The sequence below is a fragment of the Rhinoderma darwinii genome, chromosome 4 (genome assembly GCF_050947455.1).
Source record: "Rhinoderma darwinii isolate aRhiDar2 chromosome 4, aRhiDar2.hap1, whole genome shotgun sequence".
Classification (NCBI taxonomy): Eukaryota; Metazoa; Chordata; class Amphibia; order Anura; family Rhinodermatidae; genus Rhinoderma; species Rhinoderma darwinii.
Window position 1 is genome coordinate 114,887,116 of NC_134690.1, and position 22,496 is coordinate 114,909,611.

The 22,496-nt window shown below is 39.3% G+C and overlaps 1 protein-coding gene across 3 annotated transcripts in view; it reads left to right on the plus strand.

Moving 5' to 3' along the window:
• Positions 1-22,496, plus strand: part of RHBDD1 (rhomboid domain containing 1) — a 79,905-nt gene that overhangs the window by 26,045 nt on the left and 31,364 nt on the right. For 2 of the 3 annotated variants that reach the window (XM_075861484.1, XM_075861485.1), the window contains exons 4-6: positions 4,637-4,722; positions 6,807-6,860; positions 9,204-9,332. In XM_075861484.1, coding sequence (XP_075717599.1) covers positions 4,637-4,722; positions 6,807-6,860; positions 9,204-9,332 — 269 coding nt within the window. The remainder of the gene's footprint in view (positions 1-4,636; positions 4,723-6,806; positions 6,861-9,203; positions 9,333-22,496) is intronic. The other variant, XM_075861486.1, reaches the window with a different exon arrangement.

A 22,496-nucleotide genomic window follows, 5' to 3' on the forward strand; every position in this document is an offset into this window, starting at 1 on the left:
CTCCAAACGTACACTTGTAAACATATTCTATAGTAGTGTAATGAAAAGGTAGGGAGACAGACAGGTGAGCCCTAATCTACCCGCCACTCAGTCCCTGCCTACTTGCAACGACCCGTCCTAAGCGACAGTGTACAACTGGGCGACGGTCCCTACGCTCAGTAAGTGCAAGACAGACAAAACAGACAGGGGTACACAGAAGCTAGGGAAACGGGGCAGCTGCCCACGGAGACACCGTGAGCAACAAGAGTGGTGAACGAGCCGAGTCAAACCAGGAGTGAGCGAGGTACAAAACGCTGAGCAGGAGAGTGGTCAGAAAGCCAAGGTCAATAACAAGCAGAGGATCAGTAGTACAAGCAGCAGCAGCAAGCCAGGAAACAAGCATAGAAGAATCACAGGCAAAGGAGGAACAGGAAAGGCAGGTATAAATAGACAGTGGGCGGGAACTAGCTCCGTCTGGCCAGGCTGTGATAGGCTCTCCCACTCCTAAGCCTGCCATCCTGAGTGGTGGAAGATGGAGTCAGTCTCACAGACATAGGAGCAGGTGCAGACTGATTGCCCACGGGCGTCGACACAGAACCTGTGTCTGGAAAATCCTTTACAAGTAGGTACTATCATAATTGCTTCCAATTTTGAAGAAACACAGTAATGTATTGTCGACTGATTTTGGCAAAGTTCTTCATCCTGTAATATCATGTCTGCTAAAAGTTATATTTATACTGTACATTTGTTTTAATCACCGAGTATGATTGTCACACTTAGTTTAACTCTTTTGCCAATATATAAGTCACATATTATAAATTTATTATTTACAATTCCAGTATTCTCACCATTTAAAGAAAGGTCTCAATCTTTATTAAGGGGGTTGTTTCAGGATAGACATTGGTGGTATTTCGTTAAGGCCATGTGGACATCACATTTTTTCCCTACATTTAGCGGGGACGTCAGGAAAGCCCCAGACATACATGCTAAACATGTCAATACAAGCTGCAGTAGCCCAACGAGGCCAAAGGAGTGTCCCTTTGGCCTCCGTCGGGCTGGTATACATCAGTATTTTTTATTTTTAAGTATGGAATAGTGTAGTAGACTACACTATTCCATCCAACCGGATCCCACACAAAAAAACATGTGGTATATATTTTTTTACACATGGAAGCCCTTGAGTGACATAGGACATACATCACCTATAGGCTTCCATGTCGAAAAAACATGGTTGTCAATTTAGTGAATACATCATTTTTCAATAGATTTTCAGATACCATAATAGTCTATGGTGATGGATGCCTAACCGTTTCATCCATCACCCATATGCTATAATGGTATCCGTCTAGCATATACAGCATGAAAAGGGTCATGAGTTCTGTTTAATGTAGACCATTCTAGTCTATGGGTGATGGATGCCACTTCAGCAACTTTTCCCAACATATACTCCAAACGTAGGCCGAAAAACGTGATGTGAATATTGATGGCATATCCTAGTGAGACATCACCTTTAACTATTTGTGTGCTGCTCTCGCTGTTTGTTTTTGTTTTTTTTTAGTTTATGGTCCAGGTCTTTGTCTCTGAAATGTACACCCTGTAATAAGATACTTTGGGTTTTTATTGTTCCGTGATGTTCATTTCTACAGTTACTTTAAGTGCTCAATTAAATTTGAGGTGAACGCCTGTAGCTGATTTATTTTAATTAATGGCAGAACAAATTAAATTGCATATATTGTATTTCCCATGTGTAGTAGCACATTAATAAACACTACGGAGGCTGAATAATGATTGAAACCAAATGGCCAGTGCAAGTGGAAGTACACAGGGTGAATGTGTAATTATCACAATATGATAGGCTTGCAGCTTATAAGAACACTGTGGTTAGCCCATTGTTCAGGGAATTAACATCTGGATTATAAGGAGATGCTGTTTAAGAGCGGTTGGACTAATGAAGAAAGCCATCAAAACAACAGTAGTAGAGTTTGTGGAATTGTCAAACATTACATTTTTGAGTTACTTATAGGGACAATTTGAAGCTGTTTTTGTAGTGTTGTCCCTATTTTTCTAAGAGTTTAACCCCCAGGCAAATTCACGTTCCGGAGCTTTGAATGATGTAGAGCTCATAGAGCTAAGACCTGAGCTGTGCATGACTAATTAAAACTGTAATTGTAATAGTCGGACTGCCATTACCGGTGACCACAGATATTGTGCCTATTATATGTATAGACCATCACCAATACAGGGTTATTAACAGCTGGGGAGAAGGAGGCCTCACATCATTCAGAAGGAGGGGTCTGAGGGGTAAATGCAAGACATTTTATTTTTATTAGATTACAGAAAAGTGCAAGTGGAGTTGTGTTGTTTTTTTTTTTTTTCATTTTTCATGTACAACATATCAATATATGACCATTCTCTTCTTCCCTTCATCCATACTATAAAACCATTTTAGTCTATGGCAGTAATACAGAGCGCACAGTGAAAAATATGCCCGTGCCTTCTGCCTTCATAAAGTTTCTGCCATGTTCTGCCTGCCTGTTAGGCCTTGTTCACACAGCGTTTTTGGCGCTGATTTTGAAGCATTCTCCGTGTTGAAATCTGCATCCACAAATGCCACAAATCTGCCTCCCCTTGATTTCAAGGGGAATCGGAGGCATTTTTTCTTTTTCAGGACATTTTTTCTTTCTGCTTGCTAAAAAAAAAAAAAAAAGCGTTCCGCTCTATCTTGGGGTTGATTCCACTCTTGAACCTCCCATTGACATCAATTGGAGATAGGAAAAAAGGCATCGCACACCTCAACCAGGTTTTTTTTTTAAGGTTTTTTTTTTTTTTTGTAAAATGATCACTAGTGGATTTTACAGATGAAAGTAGGTTCTTAACAAAATAAGGGTTATAACATATGAAATGTTTAGAAAGATGCTATTACCGGCTTCCTATGTGTGTTCCTTAACCCTTTAAAGTGTGCCTCTATTATTGTGCAAGAGTGTGCACAATAATAGTTTTTCTAACTAACTTGTATTCGCGATTCTGCTTCTTACTGCAGCACGGACGGTCTATAGTCCATGGTGCCGGTGGCTCATAACTCTCTGCAGTAGGAGAGCGTCCTGTTTGTATCCATGGATCCCGTATCCAGAACCGCTGCCAGCTGTAGGATCACATTACATTCTGCAGCACTGGCGGCTGATAAAGGAATACTATTTCTTGATTTGCAAGGGTTGTCGGTGAATAACATTTATGATTACTATCATTTAAAGGGAACCTGTCACCAGCATTTCACCTATTAAACCAGCAATACCTGGTGGTAGTAGGTAAAAAAATCATTTTTTATGGAACCTATGATTGTCGTCTTCGTTTTTTTATGTTCCCACACCGTATGCTAATGAGCATAAAAAGTCATATCTTCGTTTGAAAAGTCATATCTTCATTCCTCAAGTCTTTCCGAGTTTACCCCACATCCTTACTTTTAATTGACAGCTCCTCGCCTTCCCCCAGCACACACAATCCCACGCTTGTGCATTGATGTCCTCTTCTGAAGTGCACAAAAGGACACCGGATTATTACGATAAAAAGTGCGAAAAGTTTGCAGACCATTATTTACAGTCAGGGGAGGAGTTTAGGAGAGGGGATAACGGCAATGAACTTTTGATAGCAGAGGCCAGTGAGGGATAAGTAAAGAGCAATAGGTGAAATGCTGGTGACAGGTTCCCTTTAAGGTCTATGTACATGTAAAAATAATTAACGACTGCCAATATGCAAATCTGTATGCAATCATAACAATGAACAATTACATGCTACGATTATCGGTCAGATATGAATTCTGTATGAACGATCAATGTAATGAATGATAAGCGACAAACCGTTTCGTTCATTTACACGGGCCAGAAGTCAGTATATTTGCTTTTATCGCTGCGATTATTCGTACATATAAATGGGCCTTTGGCTGTGCTGTGGCTTTGGTAACAATCCTTCCTGGAATAGATATTTTTATGCAAATATTTTTAAGTTGTTTTGTCGTCATAGCAGGGTACAAAAAATATGAGAACTGCGCTTTATTTTATTTTTTTAACGGTTTCACCACGAATAGGTGAAATTTTTGACACTCCAATGAAGACACTTACACTTGTCTGGAACTGTAAAGATTTGGAGTAAGCCAAATTATATCTCATGATAACAATATCATTAATAAATTGGAAGATACTTAAGTGGCCAATAATGCTGTAACAGCATCACTCCTGGTGTGGTTGGTGTTTACTTCAGTATATACTTCCCTGATGTGGTGATCTATAAAGATTTGTTTGGCATGGGGTAAGAAAGTAGATAGTCGCTTGTGGTTGTCTTACTCAATCTAATAAAATAGTTGCTCTCTTGATGAATAAGTGAAAATTGATGTTTAATACTCTTACATTTATACTGTTTTGTAAAGCACTTGTGATCACCAGCTCCAAATGTAACGTCCTTGCCAAAAATTTCCACATTCGAGCTTCCTGAACCCCTGTGACTGGTGAGTATTGAGGTTAATTGCAGTCACACCTAAATTTTCAGGTTTTTAGTGGAGTACAACTGTAAATGAAGGTCTTTACCATGAAGTAATGTACATATTACAATTTTGTTTTGGACTCTTGAAAGTATTCAGCCAATTGTATGTTTTTTTTTCTGGCAGGACATCATTCATTGGGCATCTTTCTGGGATTCTGGTTGGCTTGTTGTACACATACGGACCTTTGGGGACAATTCTGAGATCTGCAGGTAATCATGCTTTGGCCTTCTGAAATGAGGGAAAAAAACATTCTGAAGGCAATTGTGCATAGTCTTTTCTTTTATAAACCCACACCCGTGAGTTTAATGATGTACTTATGTGAGTTTAATGATGTAGTTGTCATTTATTGCAAGCCATTTCTAAGTAAAATTAATATTTGCGTTCTCTGTTTATGAATACAGAGCTTACCTTGTGGACACACACAAAATGATTGGAATTGACAAATCCATAAAAAAAAAAAAAAAGGACAATAAATCTGAATGCGGCTTAGAAAATATAATAGACTTAAGTGGAAATAAATTAGTGTCTACAGTAAACAAATACATCTCTAAGAAGACGGAGACATGTGACTGGCAATTCTTTGTCATTTTTTTTTTTTTGCAATATTAACCAAACTATATTTGCAAGAAGTCACAGAGAGAAATTTGCCTACAATAGTTACATACAAATGTCTATCTAAATCATCATGCAGTATTGATCTAGAACAAGCCCCAAAATGGGAATAGATCCTTACTTTTGTTTGATGGTATCCGCAGATTGTCAAAATAAAAAAAAAATCGATGGTTGTTACAGCCTGAAAATACAGCCATGTGAATGCATCTTAAAAGGAGACCTACTAAAATATATTAAAGTTCCTTTATTGCACATTACAAATGTGAACTACGTTTCTTTAGTATCTTCTATGCTGCGGTACTATTGCTTTATAGGCCGAAAGACGGAGGCTGCACTACTTTGGTTCTAAATACTTACACTACTTAGATTCTGATGACCACATTTATCATTATGATTTCTCCTAAATTGTGCGGATTAAAATTACCATCCACATTGGTTGCTGAGCATGCGGCTTTACCTGACAATATCAGGTGATTGTCTGGGGTTAGGCCCCATGAACACGAGCGTATTTTCATCCATCCGTAAATAGGGATCGATAGTCATCCACAACTTATCCGCATATACTGAACGGTATCCGCAAATATGGTCCGTAGTGCATTCGTAATGCATCCGTATTCGTAATTACTGAGGGATAAACTAACTTACCATACAGAAAATATAATACATTGGATGACCTTAATACAATTTAAATATTCAGAACTGCTTTGGGTATATTTGTTTAATAATCAACCATCTTTAGACATGGAGTATAATTATGTGCATTGTATATGCAGTTAGTGTTAATACACAACACTGTTTAAATCAAACATCTGTATGCAATATACTGCACTGATAAGGGGCAACAATGAGGGTCTTATAGGGCCTAGTAAAGAGAAGTTCCTGAACAGGATCGCGGCTATCCTGTCTAGGTAGGGTTTCTTTGCAGGGAAGAATAGGATACAGAATATATTGGGACTATTGAACTGCTTATTGTCTTAGGCCTGCAAGAGCCACTTTAGATATGAATTTAAACTAGTGATGTAGGATATTTAATTCTGTAGCGTCTGCATTGCTAATATTTTATGATTGGTATTAAAACTTTGTAGTGAATCTGTTATTGTCTATTTAAAAAAAAAACAAAAAAAAACTATTTCCTTGTATTCTATTCAGAGCATAAATTAGATTATAAAATGTCTACCAGACAATCCAATGTTAGATAGGTCAGTAATTTTAAATAAGCAGTTTTGGTGTAGTTTAGGTGAAGAGGACAGTAGTGGTTGAAGACTGGAGGAGAAAGTAATGATGCCTTGTTTGCATGTTAATCGAAAGATTTGTAAAGATTTGAAGACTTCATAACTTAGATGCGATCTATAACAGGTGGATCCTGCATGACGGAGAGACGCAGGACCCGCTGTCACCGAGGCCGGCCGTCCCGCCTGATGGATTTGGGTTTCAGCGCAATATACAGCTTCTATGTGTCCAGGATACATAGAGGCTGTATCTCTAAAAGTAAACATTTTCTTAATAAAAACCAATTACAAAGTTGCATTAAACACTATAGAAAATTGTTTTAGTAAACAAAATAAAAAAAAGTCTTCAATGGTTTACATAGCCTTTTAAGATAAACCCAGAATAAATAAACCTCCAGCCCTTCAACAGGATTTACATTTTTATAGCACAGAATATATCTTTTTCTTTTCAGTATCGTTTTTCACCAATGAACGTCCAGCAAGACAACAAAGCTACAACTATTCTGGTATGAAGTTTTAAATACATAAAGTTGTACATAATCTTGTATTATAATCTTTATTAGCAGATCGTACACTTAGTGGTCAGTTTATTATAATAACCTGTTTGATACTTTGTTGGACATTTTGCCGATATCCATCCCTTGTAATGTACAACTTGTACTGTGTATTATGCGGCTGAGACCTAACATGGTCATGGATTCAGATTATCTGTAAAGGATGTTATGAATGTCGATAATACAAGTCGTGGCCTGGAATGTAAGTGGCCTTAACTCCTAAATTTAAAAGGGCATTAGCCTTAGACGTAGTAAAAAAGTTTTCCCCAAACGTTATTTGCTTCCAAGAAACAGTTCTGAGAGCTGAGACATTTTTGGCCTTAAAAAGGGCTTTGATTGCCAAGGGCCAATCGCCACAAACGCTACTTTAGATTCTACAAAAATAATTAAATTAATTAAAACATAAACTTTTATCTATTTATAAGAACAACCCCTTTTATGGATCTCAGAGAAAAAGTAGGGCACATTGCCATAATACAGTATGAAATATATTGGGCATGGAAGTATAAACTTCTAGCTTAAATCCTATTCCTACATTTTTCAATAGTGAATTCAGCCCACTATGGGAAAAGTAATTTTGTGCCGAATGCGCTCCTCCGCCTGTCTCTCATTGGATGTATTAATGTATTCAAAATTATATATCTACCTAAATTTATTTATTTTTCATAATTGCCCCATTCCTCTTACACCATCCTTTTTTTCAACAAATAGACAGTATCCTCCGTTCATTCTATTGGCAGGGTACGCCTCCAAGGTTGAACTAGCTACGCTGCAAGCTCTGAAGGAACAGGGGGCCTAGCAGCCCCTGATTTATCTTTTTTTTTTTTTGTTTCTCCCAGTTGCTGGATGGATATAGATCTTAGTATTGCAGCCACTGCCCTATCTGGTGCAAAATGCGGATCATATGAAGGCCTTGTAAATGCATTGTTTCGGTATAAATTCCCCAAGGATGCCTCCATCTTATCTATTAGAACTGTAATCATTGCCTGGAAAGAAGCCTACACTGAGCTGGAAGGTAGCTCTTGTCCAATCTCACCAAAAATCCCCATATGGCTTAATCCACATTTTCCTCACCTGTATGAGCAGTGTGGGCTGAGTTTCTAGGCATTTTATGGAACAAAAAAATCTTGATTCAGATTATCCCCAAATCAGACGGAATCTTTTTTAAGGTTTACTGGAGACATATCTGATCCTTGCTTCAGGCTTTTTCAGATATTTGCAACTCCATCATGTCATTCAGGATCTCGACAGAATTATCTATCTAGCTCTTTACTCCATATGCTATATGCTGAACTTCGCTAAACCACTTAATTTCTTCGACACCCTTCTTCGGTCCAGTGGTACTAAGCCATTTGAGAAAGCCCTCCATAAATGGACGGTTGATATCCCTGAACTCTCCACAGAGGAATGGGAGGATTGGTTGGACTATTTTCTACCTAGTAGTTTATTTCTTGTGACGCTTTGATTTAGTATACATTTTTACACAGTCTATTATACACTTGTCAGGTTAACAGGCATGATGTTACTGATAATGATTGTTCTTGTTGCCAAATTGAGCAAGGTACATTCCTACATGCTGTATGGTCCTGTGACAAAGTATCACCATTTGGTCATCTGTCCTTTTGTTTCTGAACACTGACCTAGCCGTTCTGTCCCTCCAAGTGTGTCTCCTGGGTGTTTTAGACACCCTTGTTGTTGGTACATGTTTATATCATTTTCTGCAATTTTGCTCACGCAAAACAATAAATATGGAGTACGGGTAACCCTACACTGGCCCAGTTGCCCAAGTTAGTGACGTCATGTGTCCCATATTACAAAATTATGTATCTGAACCATTACTCTCCACCGAAATTTGATAAGTTCTGGTTGAGATTCCTTCAGATGTTGGTTGACGAGAGGTGTGTGTATGCGCAGCTGTGTGAGTGCATCATTGGTTTTGGGGAATTCAATAAGCGGAAATCTATAAGTCAGAACATACATACATTGATTGTTTATACATTGTCTTTGATGATTCCTTACACTTGTTGTCTGTGGAATATTGTTCTTTTTTAGGATTGTTCTATAAAATTGCAAAAATATAACCTCTTAAGAAATAAGTGTGTTATGAATATTTTAATTACCTTTGTGTATATCTGACTTGTTTTCTTTATTATAAACTTATAATTGGAAATTGTGCTTACTCCTGTTATATGTTTGAAGTCACTTTGATAAGTCTCTAAGTGTATTTACAAACACTTTGGTGTGCTTTAATAGTACTGTAGTATTAAAGCTAAATAGTGAACATTGTTCCATTAGGGTATGCTAGGTATCCAGAGCACCAGTTCCAAGGAAATAGTTCTCCTGGGGCCTATGAGACATACACAGGAGGGCTTAATGAAGAAGAACAGCTGCAACAAGCCATAAGGGAGAGTCTTAATGACCGAGGTATGGATTTTATGACTTGGCTGATTTAAATTAGTTGAGAAAATATATGTTAAATAGTAAATGTGTTTCAAAATTAAAAGGCATGAACTTGTAATTGGGAGCACTTGGCAAGTATCAGAAGCAAAAGGATAACTATGTAGCTGACCGCATCCCGGTGTACACTAATGATATCTTTATCTATGTGAATTTATAGTATGAATGTGTTTTCAATTTCTTTTTATAATAATTTCCATGTATGTAATCTGGATGATATACTCCCCGTTATAGAAAAAACAAATCATGGGAAACCCATATGAAGCAATTAACTTCTATACTGTAGTTTCATTCATACACTCCTCAACATTGAAATTGCAACACCAAGAAGGACAAGCCGTGAGGTTATGCAAATCGAGGAAGTAGCAGGTGTCGCTAAGATCTGAAAATGATCACATTTTCAAGAATTTCGCTCCAATCTGTGGCATGTGGCAGAGGCATGAAAGCCAGATTGAAGCAAAGTTTGTTTAGTCGCATGAAAAATCTGATCATCGTACCAGTTATTACCACTTATCACAAACTGAGAGAGACAGCATCCTTGAGCTGAGAGACCTCTTTTTATCAGTCTGGCAAACCGCAACGCGCATAGGCAGAGATGTCAGCACTGTTCGAATTTGCGTGTCCCAGAGTTTGGGAGAACTTCGAAGGGGAATGACGGCAAGAGGTGCGCGGAAGCAGACCTCTGCACGGACGGATCATCTGATTCCAAGAACGGTGCATTGTGATCTACTCTGTACTGAAAGTGAAATTGGACGTCACATCTCAAGCCTAGGGTGGCAACCAGGTTATTTTTCCTAGCACTGACAGGAGTTAGAGGATAGCCCATAAACCGGGCATAACAGGGAATAGTGATGTACCTTCTACTTCCACAGGTAGGACATCTAAGTGACCCCTCACCTGTGGAGCTTGACACATGCAGAACCAGTAAGATTGTTCAGTTTTTTCATACAGTCGACTGATGTGTCATGAATTATACACTATACAGTAATTTCAAACTGTGATGCAAAAGTGTATACGAATTGCCTTTTAGTTCAGTCGGGCTATATGTAGTCCTTACCCCCACTGTTTCTTGCATATCTTTGTGTGAATTGTTTGGTCTCTACAACTTGTTTGGTCTATTTGGAACTATACTGTTAAAAGTTAAGTTTTAACTAAAATATATTCACCCTCTTGATACTATATACGGCAACCAGTGTCGACACAAACCATCAGAAGGCGTTTGCACGACATTGGGCTACGAGCCAGAAGTCCAGCTACAGGTGTTCCATTGGCCACTGCACTCAAAGGCTATCATGGTTCACAGCAAGACTCCAATGGAGGCTGGAATGGAGGTCTATCCTCTTCAGTGATGAGTCCCGTTTTTGTTTTGGACGCAATAGCAGCCAGAGATTGGTCTTGAGACCACATGGGCAACTCCATGAAGAGGCCTTCACAAGGGAACGTCACACCAGTCCTACTCCCGGGATTATGGTGTGGGATGGCATAATGTATGGTCGCCGGACCCCTCTACTCTTCATTGTAGGTACACTAACCGCTTTGCATTACATTAATTCGGTCGTGGAACCAGTGGTATGGCCATTTCTCCAAAGTGTCCCAGAATAAGTTTTTCAACAGGACAACGCCAGGCCGCATGTTGCTCGTGCTACTGTGAGCAGCTTACATTGCTTAAACGTGGTACCATGGCCTGCAGCGTCTCTAGACTTGTCTCTGATCGAGCACATCTGGGACGTCATTGGTCGGCAATTGCAAAGGGATCTGCCTACAGCCAATCTTGATGATTTGCGTGTCCATTTGCATTCAGCGTGGCATAATATTCCCCTGAAAACCATTAATAACCTTATTGATAGCATGCCAAGGCATGCAAGTGCGTTTATTTCTGTGCAGGGCAATACTGAATAAATCAAGATGTTAGGGATATTTTGCTTACATTTTTTTTTTTTACCATTTGCATATCAGCAACATGTCTATTAATCCTGTTATTTCCACAATTCCAAAACTTTTCTTTCTTGGTGTTGCACTTTCAGTGTTGAGGAGTGTCACTCCCTCTGTCACCCCGTTGGCCCCTCGGCAACAATAACACGGGGTGTTAAAGAAGAAGGCCCCCCAGGTCTGCCGTTTGTGTAAGCCTTAGGCAGAATGCACTGCAATACTTCTGCATTATGTAAGCGATCAAATGATCACATGGTTAAGTCTTCTATTGGGACAAAAATGAAAAAAAATTTAATAAAATGTTTAGAAATATATAAAAAAATCCAAAGAAATAAACCCCATAAAACTTAAATTTCCCCTTTTTATTATGAAAAAATATTTTAAAAACTACACGTAATTGGCATAGCCGCAACCAGAATAAGCTGTACTACAAAATTAATCCGTCATTCATTCCGTACATTGAAGTCGTAAAAAAAATAAACATTTCAGAATTGCATTTTTTTTTATTTGTTCCTCCCCTTCCCAAAAAAAAAGAAATGAGTTAAAGGATATGTATACCTTTTTGAAAGTGTATTTCTTTAATAAAAAGGTCAATCAGTATGTTTGGTGCAACTTTATTATTTATTTATTTCTATTACTTATATAGCGCCAACATATTCTGCAGCACTGTACAAAGGTCCACACTTACTGTCCCTATTGGGGCACACAATCTAAGTTCCCTATTGGAAAAAAACTATTTTTTGGGGTGTGGGAGGAAACCGGAGTACCCAGAGGAAACCTACACAAACACAAGGAGAACATACAAACTCCATGCAGATGTTGTCCTTGGTTGGATTTGACCCCAGCGCTGCAAGGCAACAGTGCTAACCACTGAGCCACTGTGCTGCCCATTTATAATTCGTTTTTGTTAAAAATTATTTTAACTTTTTGAGATACAGCTATATATATCCTGTATACAGAGCAGTTGTATCATTCGCTGAATCCTGTACCCGTCGGGTCTGCGGGACTGACGGGTACAGTTTCAGTGAAAGCGGGTCCTTTGTGTCAGACATGCAGGATCTGTTGACACTGAATCCGTCAGGTCTGCGGGACTGACGGTTTCAGGTCTTAGCGCACGATACGTCTGCTCTGTACGCAGAATACAGAGCAGCTCGATCTGAAAAAATAAAAAGAATTTTGAATAAAAACTAATTATAAAGTTGTACCAAACATACTGATTGACATTTTTATTAAAAAAACTTTAATAAATGTACCCAAAAATGGTGCAAATGAAAACTACATCTCGTCCTGCAAAAAGCAAGCCCTCATGAAATTATAAAAAGTGTTATGGCTCTCAGAATGCGGGAACACAAAAAAAGTTTAAAACTATATTAATTTGGTAACGCTGTAATTGTAATGACCCACAGAATAAAGTTAACATGTCATGTACACCACAAAGTGAGTGCTGTAAAAAAAAAGAGACCCAAAAAACATAGCACAGTTGTGGCTTTTTTTAATTTCTTTTTATCCCCCCCCCCCCTTAAATTTTTTTTACGTTTTTCAACACATTATATGTACCCCAAAATGGTGGTATTAAAAAATATAACTTATTATAGCTCTTGGAATGAAGTGATGAAAAAAACGGAAAAATGCTTGTGACCTCAAGTTGCAAAATAGCCTTGTCCTTAAAGTGACCCTCCAGTCAAAAAAAATAAAATGACTTGACGGATACAGGATTAAGCTGAAGATTCAGCTGCTATGTATACAGAATACAAAGCAGCCGTATCTCAAAAAGTAAAAATAATTTTTAATATGTATTTAGGAAGTTGCACCAATCACAATGATACACTATTTTTTTTTTTTTTTAAATGACAAAGGTGTACGTAGCCTTTAAAGGGGTTGTCCGGTTTCAACAAATTAATGTTTGTTTTTGTATAATGAAAAGTTATACAATTTTCTAATATACTTTCTTTATTAATTCCTCACGGATTTTAACCCCTTCCCGCCGGATCACGTACAGTAACGTCATTAAAACTGTTGTCTTACCGCATTTTCACCTTACAGTACGTCATGGAGATGAAGCTGGCTCAGGAGCTGAGCCTGCGACATCACCGCCGGGTGACAGCTGTATGTTACAGCTGGCACCCTGAGGTATCGGGCAGGACCGGAGCTAGCCTCCGATCCGACCGATTAACCCCTCACATGCTGCGTTCAATAGAGATCGCAGCATGTGAGGAGTTTATAGCCACCGGCACCCCAGCAACGTTATCGCTGGGTTGCCGGTGGCTGCAAAGGCGATCGGAGGGCTAATGCTTACCTCCCGGTCCGCCAGCAACGGAATCCTCCTATGCCCCGTCGTCGGCGGGGCCCAGGAGGCTTCCTGTACCATCGGCAAGATGGCGCCGGCTCAGCTTCCGGCTCAGAAGCTGAGCCGGCGTCATCAGCAGTGGGTGTCCGCTGTATGTTACAGCGGACACCCCGATCTATCGCCAGGAACCGGAGCTAGCTCCGATTCCCGGCATTAACCCCTTCGATGCAGCGATCCATTGTGATCGCTGCATCCTAGAGGTTTGTAGAAAATCGGCAGCCTTGCCATGCGATGGCAAGGCTGGCGACTGTTACTATGGCAACAGGAGCCCTAACAATGGACTCCTGTCTGCCATTATGTAAGCTGATTAGGCCCCGCCCAGAGGCGGAGCCTGATCGGCTTGCTGTCAGTGAACAACTGACAGTTCCAATACATTGCACTACATAGGTAGTGCAATGTATTAGAACATCAAACAAACAGTTGGACATTCAAGTCCCCTAGTGGGACTAAAGAAAAGTGTAAAAAAAATTAAAAATAAAAGTTGTAAAACATACAATAAAAGTTTCAAGTAATAAAATAAAACACAATCGCCCTTTTTCACTTATCCAGTCATTTATTATAGAAAAAAATAATAAAGCCATACATATTTGGTATCGCTGCGACCGTAACGACCTGAACTATAAAAATATTATGTTATTTATCCAGCGCAGTGAACGCCGTAAAAAAAAACCTGAAAAACACTGCCATAATTACTGTTTTTTTGGTCACTCTCTTCCAAAAATTGAAATAAAAAGTGATCAAAAAGTCGCATGTATCCAAAAATGGTACCGATAAAATCTATACCTTGTCTCGCAAGAAACAAGCCGTCACACAGCTCCATCGATGAAAAAATTTAAAAGTTATGGCTCTCACAACTTGGCGACAGAAAAAATACATTCTCTTTCCAAAAATAATTTTATTGTGCAAAAAGTTATAAAAAAGTTCTATAAATTTGGTATCGCCGGAATCGTACTGACCCGCAGAATAAAGGTAACATGTAGTTTATAACGCATGGTGGACGCTGTATAAAAAAAAACAACTAGAAAACTATGGCAGAATTGCTGTTTTTTTTGTCACCTTGCCTCCCAAAAAAAGGATAACAAGTGATCAAAAAGTCGCATGTACCCCAATATGTACCAATAAAAGCTACAGCTCGTCCCGTAAAAAAAGAGCCCTCATACCACTACGTCTATGAAAAAATAAAATGAGTTAAGGCTCCAATAATTCAGGAAAGAAAAATATCCAGTTGTGAAGGCCCGAGGGGAACATTTCTTCTGTTTCAAAAGGCGATGTATCAAGGCACTAAAATTAGGGAACCAGGAAGGGGAGGGGCCAAACATATCTGCTGGAAGCGACGGTGCTCGTATTATACCAGAACAACACTTTCCCGGCAAAATTCCCCAAACTGCAAAGGTGCGGAGTGTGGACCAAAAGGGGGATAAGGAAGGACATTTATCAGTGCGACGCCGGCCTGTGCAGAAAGGATCGATCACAGCGTAATACACATCTATGGATTATTTTATTTATTTTACCACCTGACTATGCCCCTGATGTACTCTGCCCAGCTCAGATATGCCCCACATTATAAACGGAAACAACAGTGATACTCCAAACAAAACTATTACCAAGCAAGTTCCACGCTCCAAAACCCAAATGGCGCTCCCACCCATCTGAGCCCTACAGTGTGCCCAAACAGCAGTTTACTTCCACATATATGGCATCACCATACCCGGGAGAACCCTTTTAACAATTTTTGGGTGTGTGTCCCCAGTGGCACAAGCTGGGCACGACATATTTGACACTGAATTGGCATATCTAGGGAAAAATGTTAATTTGTACCTTCCGCAGTGCAATCATTTATGGAAAAGACACGTGGGGTGAAAATGCTCACTACACCTCTTAATAAATGCCTTGAGGGGTGCAGTTTCCAAAATGGGGTCACTTCTCAGGGGTTTCTTTTATTATTTCACATCAAAGCCTCTGCAATTGTGAACCAATACTTTATATGTCGCCAAATTAGGCCTCAATTTTACATGGTACTCTTTCACTCCTGAGCCCTGTCGAATGTCCAGGCAAAAGATTAGGGCCACATGTAGGGTGATTCTAAAACAGGGAAACACTGCATAATAATTGAGAGCTTGTTATGGTGGCACAAGCTGGGCACCACATATTGGCGTATCTAAGGAAAAATTCCCATTTTTATTCTCCCACATCGTGTGCACACGAATTTCTGCAAAACACCTGTGGGGTTAACATTCTCACTACACCCCTAGGTGAATACCTTGAGGGTGTTGTTTCCAAAATGGGGTCACTTCTGGGGGGGATCCACTGTTTTGGTCCCACAGGGACTTTGCAAATGCAAAATAGCGCCCAGAAACCAAATGCAGCAAAATCTGTACACCAAAAGCAAATGGCGCTCCTTCCCTTCTGAGCCCTGCCGTGTACCCAAACAGCATTTTATGACCACGTGTGGGGTATTGCCGTACTCCAGAGAAGTTGCTTTACAAACGTTGGGGTTCTTTTTTTCCTTTATTTGTTGAGAAAATTAAAAATTTGGAGCTAAAGCTACGTCTTATTGAAGAAAAAGGAGTTTTTTTTATTTTCACTGCCCAATTCTAATAAAATCTATGATTTATGGGGGCAAAATGCTCACTACACCCCTAGATGGATTCCTCAAGGGTTGTAGTTTTCTCAATGGAGTCACTTTTTTGGCGTTTTCACTGTTTTGGTACCTCAGGGGCTTTGCAAATGCGACATGGCCTGCACAAACCATTCCTTCTAAATTTGAGCTCCAAATAGCGCTCTTTCCCTTCTAAGCTCCGCCGTGTGTCCAAACATCCGTTTATAACCACATGTGGGGTATTGTTTTACTCGGGAGAAATTGCTTTACAAATGTTGTGGTGCTTTTTCTCCTTTAGTCCTCGTGGAAATTAGAAAAAATTAGCTAAACCTACATTATCTTTGAAAGAATGACGATTTTTATTTTCACCGCCTACTTCCAATAATTTCTGCAAAAAACCTGCGGGGTCAAAATGCTCACTATACCCCTAGATAATTTCCTCAAGGGGTGTAGTTTCCCAAATGGGGTCACTTTTGGTGGATTTCCACTGTTTTGGCACCGAAAGAGCCCTTGAAACCTGACATGGTGCCTAAAATATTTTCTAATAAAAAGGAGGCCCAAAATCCACTATGTGCTCCTTTGCTTCTGAGGCCGGTGCTTCAGTCCATTACCGCACTAGGGCCACATGTGGGATATTTCTAAAAACTGCAGAAACTGGGCAATAAATATTGAGTTGCGTTTCTCTGGTAAAAACTTCTGTGTTACAAAAAAATAGATTAAAAATGAATTTCTGCAAAAAAAAAATGAAATTTGAAAATTTCACCTCTACGTTGCTTTAATTCCTGTGAAACGTTTAAAGGGTTAAGAAACTTTCTAAATGCGGTTTTGAATACTTTGAGGGGTGAAGATTTTAAAATGGGGTGACTTTTTGGCGGTTTCTAATATATAAGGCCATGACTGTAATGGCCTGAACTATAAAAATATAATGTTACTTTTCCTGCATGGTGAACGGCGTTAATTTTTTTAAATAAAAAAACAATACCAGAATCGCTATATTTAGTCACTTCAGCCCCCCCCCCCCCAAATTAAATAAATGAGGATCAAAAAGTCGCATGTTTCCAAAAATGATACCAATAAAAACTAAAGTTTGTTCCACAAAAAAACAAGCACTCACACGGCTTTCTTGATGGAAAAATAAAATGGTTATGGCTCTTAGAATATTGTGACCCAAAAACAAAATATTTTTTTTACAACCGTGATTTTATTGTGCAAACACTGTAAAACATAAAAAAAACCTATATACATATGTTATCGCTGTAATCGCATCGACCTGCAGAATAAATTTAAATATGTCATTTATAGCGCACGGTGAACTCCTTAATAAAAAGAATAAAGAACAATAGAGGTTTTCATGGCCTAATTCCACTAAATTCAACAAAAAAGCTGGGGGATCAAAATGCTCACTATACCCCTAGATAAATTCTTTTAGGGCTGCAGTTTCCTAAATGGGTTCACTTTTGGGGGTCGTTTCAGCTGTTTTGGTATCTCAGGTGCTTTGCAAATGCGACATGGCACCCGAAAAACCATTCCAGCAAACTTGACCTCCAAATGACCCTCCTTCCATTCTGATCCCTGCCGTGTGTCCAAACACATATGGGGTATTGCCGTAATCAGGAGAAATTGCTTTTCAAATGTTAGGGTGTTTTTTCTTCCTTATGCCTTATAAAAATTGATAATTTCTAAGTTTTATTGGAAAAAATTTAGATTTTCATTTTCAGGGTCTAACTCCACTAAGTTCAGCAAAAAACCAGTGGGGTAAAAAATCTCACTATACCCCTCTATAAATTCCTTGAGGGGTGTAGTTTGCCAAATGGTGACTTTTTGGGGGTCTTTCCACTGTTTTGGCCCAAACCTGACATGGTGCCTAAAATATATTCTAATAAAAAGGAGGCCCCAAAATCCACTAGGTGCTCATTTGTTTCTGAGGCCGGTGCTTCAGTCCTTTACCACACTAGGACCACATGTGGGATATTTCTAAAAACTGCAGAATCTGGGCAATAAATATTGAGTTGTGTTTCTCTGGTAAAACCTTCAGTGTTACAGAATTTTTTTATTAAAATGGATTTTCTAAAAAAAGAAATTAAATGTATAAATTTCACCTCCACTTTGCTGTAATTTCTGTGAAACACCTAAAGGGTTAAAGTTTCTAAATGCTGTTTTGAAAACTTTAAGGGTGCAGTTTTTAAAATTGGGTGACTTATGGGGGTTTCTAATCTAGAAGGCCCTTAAAGAGGCTCTGTCACCAGATTATAAGTGCCCTATCTCCTACATAATCTGATCGGCGCTGGAATGTAGATAACAGCAGTGGTTTTTATTTTGAAAAACGATCATTTTTGAGCAAGTTATGAGCAATTTTAGATTTAGTTTCTTAATGCCCAACTGGGCGTGTTTTTACTTTTGACCAAGTGGGTGTTGTAAAGAAGTGTGAGGCTGACCAATCAGTGACCAATCAGTGACATACACTTCTCATTGTTCCAGCCCAGCATGATCCACAGCACAGTGAGATTGTGCAGTGAAAGAAGCTGGGCTGGAACAATGAGAAGTATATGAGACTGATTGGTCACTGATTGGTCAGCCTCATACACTTCTTTACAACACCCACTTGGTCAAAAGTAAAACACGCCCAGTTGGGCATTAAGAAACTAAATCTAAAATTGCTCATAACTTCCTCAAAAATGATCGTTTTTCAAAATAAAAACTACTGCTGTTTTCTACATTCCAGCGCCGATCAGATTATGTAGGAGATAGGGCACTTATAATCTGCTGACAGAGCCTCTTTAAAGCCACTTCAGAACTGAACTGGTCCCATGAAAAACAGGTTTTGGAAATGTTCTTGAAAATGTGAGAAATTGCTGCTAAAGTTCTAAGCCTTGTAACGCACTAGACAAAGAAAAGGAAGTTTAATAAAAACAAATCAAACATAGTAGACATATGGGAAATGTTAACTAGTATCTATTTTGTGTGGTATTACTATCTGTTTTACAAGCAGATAGCATTTTTCTAAATTTAAATGTAAGTTTTGCAAATTTTCTAAATTTTTGTGTTTTTCACAAATAAATACTGAATTTATCGACCAAATCTTTCCACTAACATAAAGTAGAATATGTCACAAGAAAACACTCCCAGAATCGCTTAGATAGGTCAAATCATTCCCAAGTTATTCCCACATAAAATGACACGTCAAATTTGAAAAAATCGGCGGCATCCACGCGGCCAAAACTGGCTCAGTCCTGAAGGGGTTAAAGAAAAGTACAACACATTCATTAAGCAAGGAATATGTATATTATACATATTTGAAACATTCCTAAACCATGTACACAAAACACTGTGGTCCTTGTAGCCACAATGCCTCAGCTCCGCAAATTAATAGCAACCCACAATAAATCTCACTTATACAGGTCCAGAGAATCCTTTTACCACTGTTCAGTCATCACAATGTGTCCAGAAAACGGCTAAAGTGGTAATATTTTTCATTGAGAGTCACACAGATTAAACCCTTTTATTATCTGTATCTATCTGTAGGCTAGACATTGTTTGACCTAAAATCAACATTTGTGTACAATCCTGAATACAAGTCGTTTATATAGAACTTCAGAAATTATCACACAACTCGTTTTCTCACAACTATAATAATGTAAACTCTTAGTAAATTATATTAGGAAAAAATCAGAATCACATTGTGCTGAAATATTATTGTTATTGGCCCGGGCTCCATCATGATTTAATGTTCTCCCAAATGATAGCATGCATTTTCACAGCCGCTGACCATGCCACACTGACTAATATGGGATTTTTTTTTCTGTGCACTGAATTTTGGCAACTCTTGTAACTTAAGAAAATAAAGGCCGTTTCTATGAAAGAATGTTTTGTCTTAATTCCAATAACAACATTTTTCCACATCCAAGTCGTGAAATGTTTGGAGGTTGCGTTAAATGAATCTCTTTTTACCTTCATTAACACCCAGGAGAAATATTTTAATTCCTGGAAATATCAAACATGCCATTTATTAGTATGGTGTTTTCATAACTATGTTGCTGTCCTTCTCTTGTTTTCGTTAAAGTGCAGTCTCCCACTTAACGGATTTTATACTATTAAACCTGAATCTGCTTTTTATTGGTAGCAAAATTCAGCATTAGAAGGGTTTTTGTAAAGAGTGCAGAATGATTTCAGGGAAAAGAAGAGTGATTATCCACTTAAAAATATGCTGTGTGTTTTGACTGTAAGAAACTCCAATATTTAGGCTAATGAAACCACTAAATTCACAGTTTCCGGTAGCACTGATAGGCAGCAGAAGAGGACCCGTCAGCTCTTCTGGCATGTCTGTTTTAGTAAATACTTGTATTCCCCATGAAATAACAAGGCCCCATTCACATCTCGTTTTTTGTCTACTTTTAACATGCTGTATACTCTGGGAAAAGCTGTCAACGTATAAATGGTAGGCAGAGATGGATGACGAACCGTGGCATCCATCATCCTTAGCCCTAGTTCCGTCTCCTTTTCATGACGTATACGCTAAACGGATACCATTTAAGCCAACGGGTGACGAATACTACTGTTAGGCATCCATCACCCATAGACTATTATGGTATCCATTTAACGTACAATGCATTCGTTAAATCTTTAGAACCATTCAATTTTTCCACATTTTGTTATGTTGAGGCCTTGTGCTAAAATGAAATGTAAGTATTTCCCCATCATTCTGCACTCAATGCCCCATAATGACAAAGTGAAAACAGAATGTTAGTAATCTTTGCTAATTTATTGAAAAGGGAAAAATAAAATATTTAATTGACATAAGTAGTCAGACCCTTTACTTAGTTGAATCACCTTTTGGCATTGATAACTGCCTCCAGTCTTCTTGGGTATGATACCACAAGGTTTGCACACCTGGATTTGGGGATTTTCTGCCATTCTCTGCAGATCCTCTCAAGCTGTCAGGTTGGATGGGGACCGTCGGTGGACAGTCATTTTTTTTTTTAATTCTATGTTTATTAGCATATGACATAGATCAAATAACGAGTTCACAACATAGTGAAAGACAAATGTAGTATACTACAAATTATGTAGATCAACCATAGTGTAAAATATCATGCAGTGCAATCAGCTGAGTGGTCCATTCAGACTGTACTAGGCGAAACCTTCAAGAGGACGAGAAAGAGGGGAAAGAGAGGGAGTAGGGGGGGGGGAGAAGGTGCCGAGAAGGGCATTCCACAATTTTCCCGCTAACAAGCAGTTGCCTTGAAATTGGAAAGGACTTTAGGACAACAGGAAATATATTCAGCGGACATCTCAAAACCCAGTGATATCAAGAACGCATGAATTTGTCATGTGTGTCTCGTAGGGATGCCGTGAGCTCCTTCATTCGTTTCAACTCCAGGATCTTCTGAAACCAAAGGCGCATTGTAGGTGGGTCTACTTGCTTCCACAAGGCCGGGATACAGGTTCGGGCTGTGTTCACTAAATGACGCACCACCGATTTCTTGTAAGTGAAGAGAGGGATGTCGCACAGATGAAGCAGGAAAAAGTCAGGAGACTTTGGGAGTGTGAAGTCGGTAAATTTGGAAGTGACGTGCCAAACATTGTCCCAGAAGACTGTGAACCTGGCACAACTCCAGAAAGTATGCAAGAGATCACCAACCTGGGTACCACATCTCCAGCATATGGGGGAAACCTCGGTGTAAAACCTGTGGAGTTTGGCGGGGACTTTGTACCATCTTGTCAGAATCTTAAAGCCCGCTTCCTGTTATTCTACTCGATATTGAGGACTGGTGCGTCATGGTGTATAACTGGTTACGGTGGTCCGCGGTCAAGGTAAGATTAAGGTCCATCTCCCATTTGGACAAGTTCGGGGGTGTGAGTCTTCCACTGGGGAGGTCAGTAGGTTATATGTTAGAGAGAGGGTGTGTCGCAAGTGCCCCGTCATTGTGCATAGGGTTTCAAATGCTGTGGCGGTACGGGAAAATTGTGGAAGGGGGGCAACAAAAAGTGACGGAGCTAGGTGGCCTGCCAGTGAGGGGGATGTGTGTGCGTCATTCTTGTCAGTTGTGAGACACTTTTCCAACTGTCATTGACAATGTAGTGACGGGCATGGTTCTCGCGTGTGATGCGCAGTTGGTTGAAGGGACCCTATTCACAGCCCGGCGGGAAAGAGGGGTTGTCTAGTATGGGATAGAGAAGTGATGGGGTAGGAGAAATAAGGCAGGGTTTGAATTTCAGTAGCGCAACACGTAGTGTGGGTCAAAGTAGAGGATGGGAT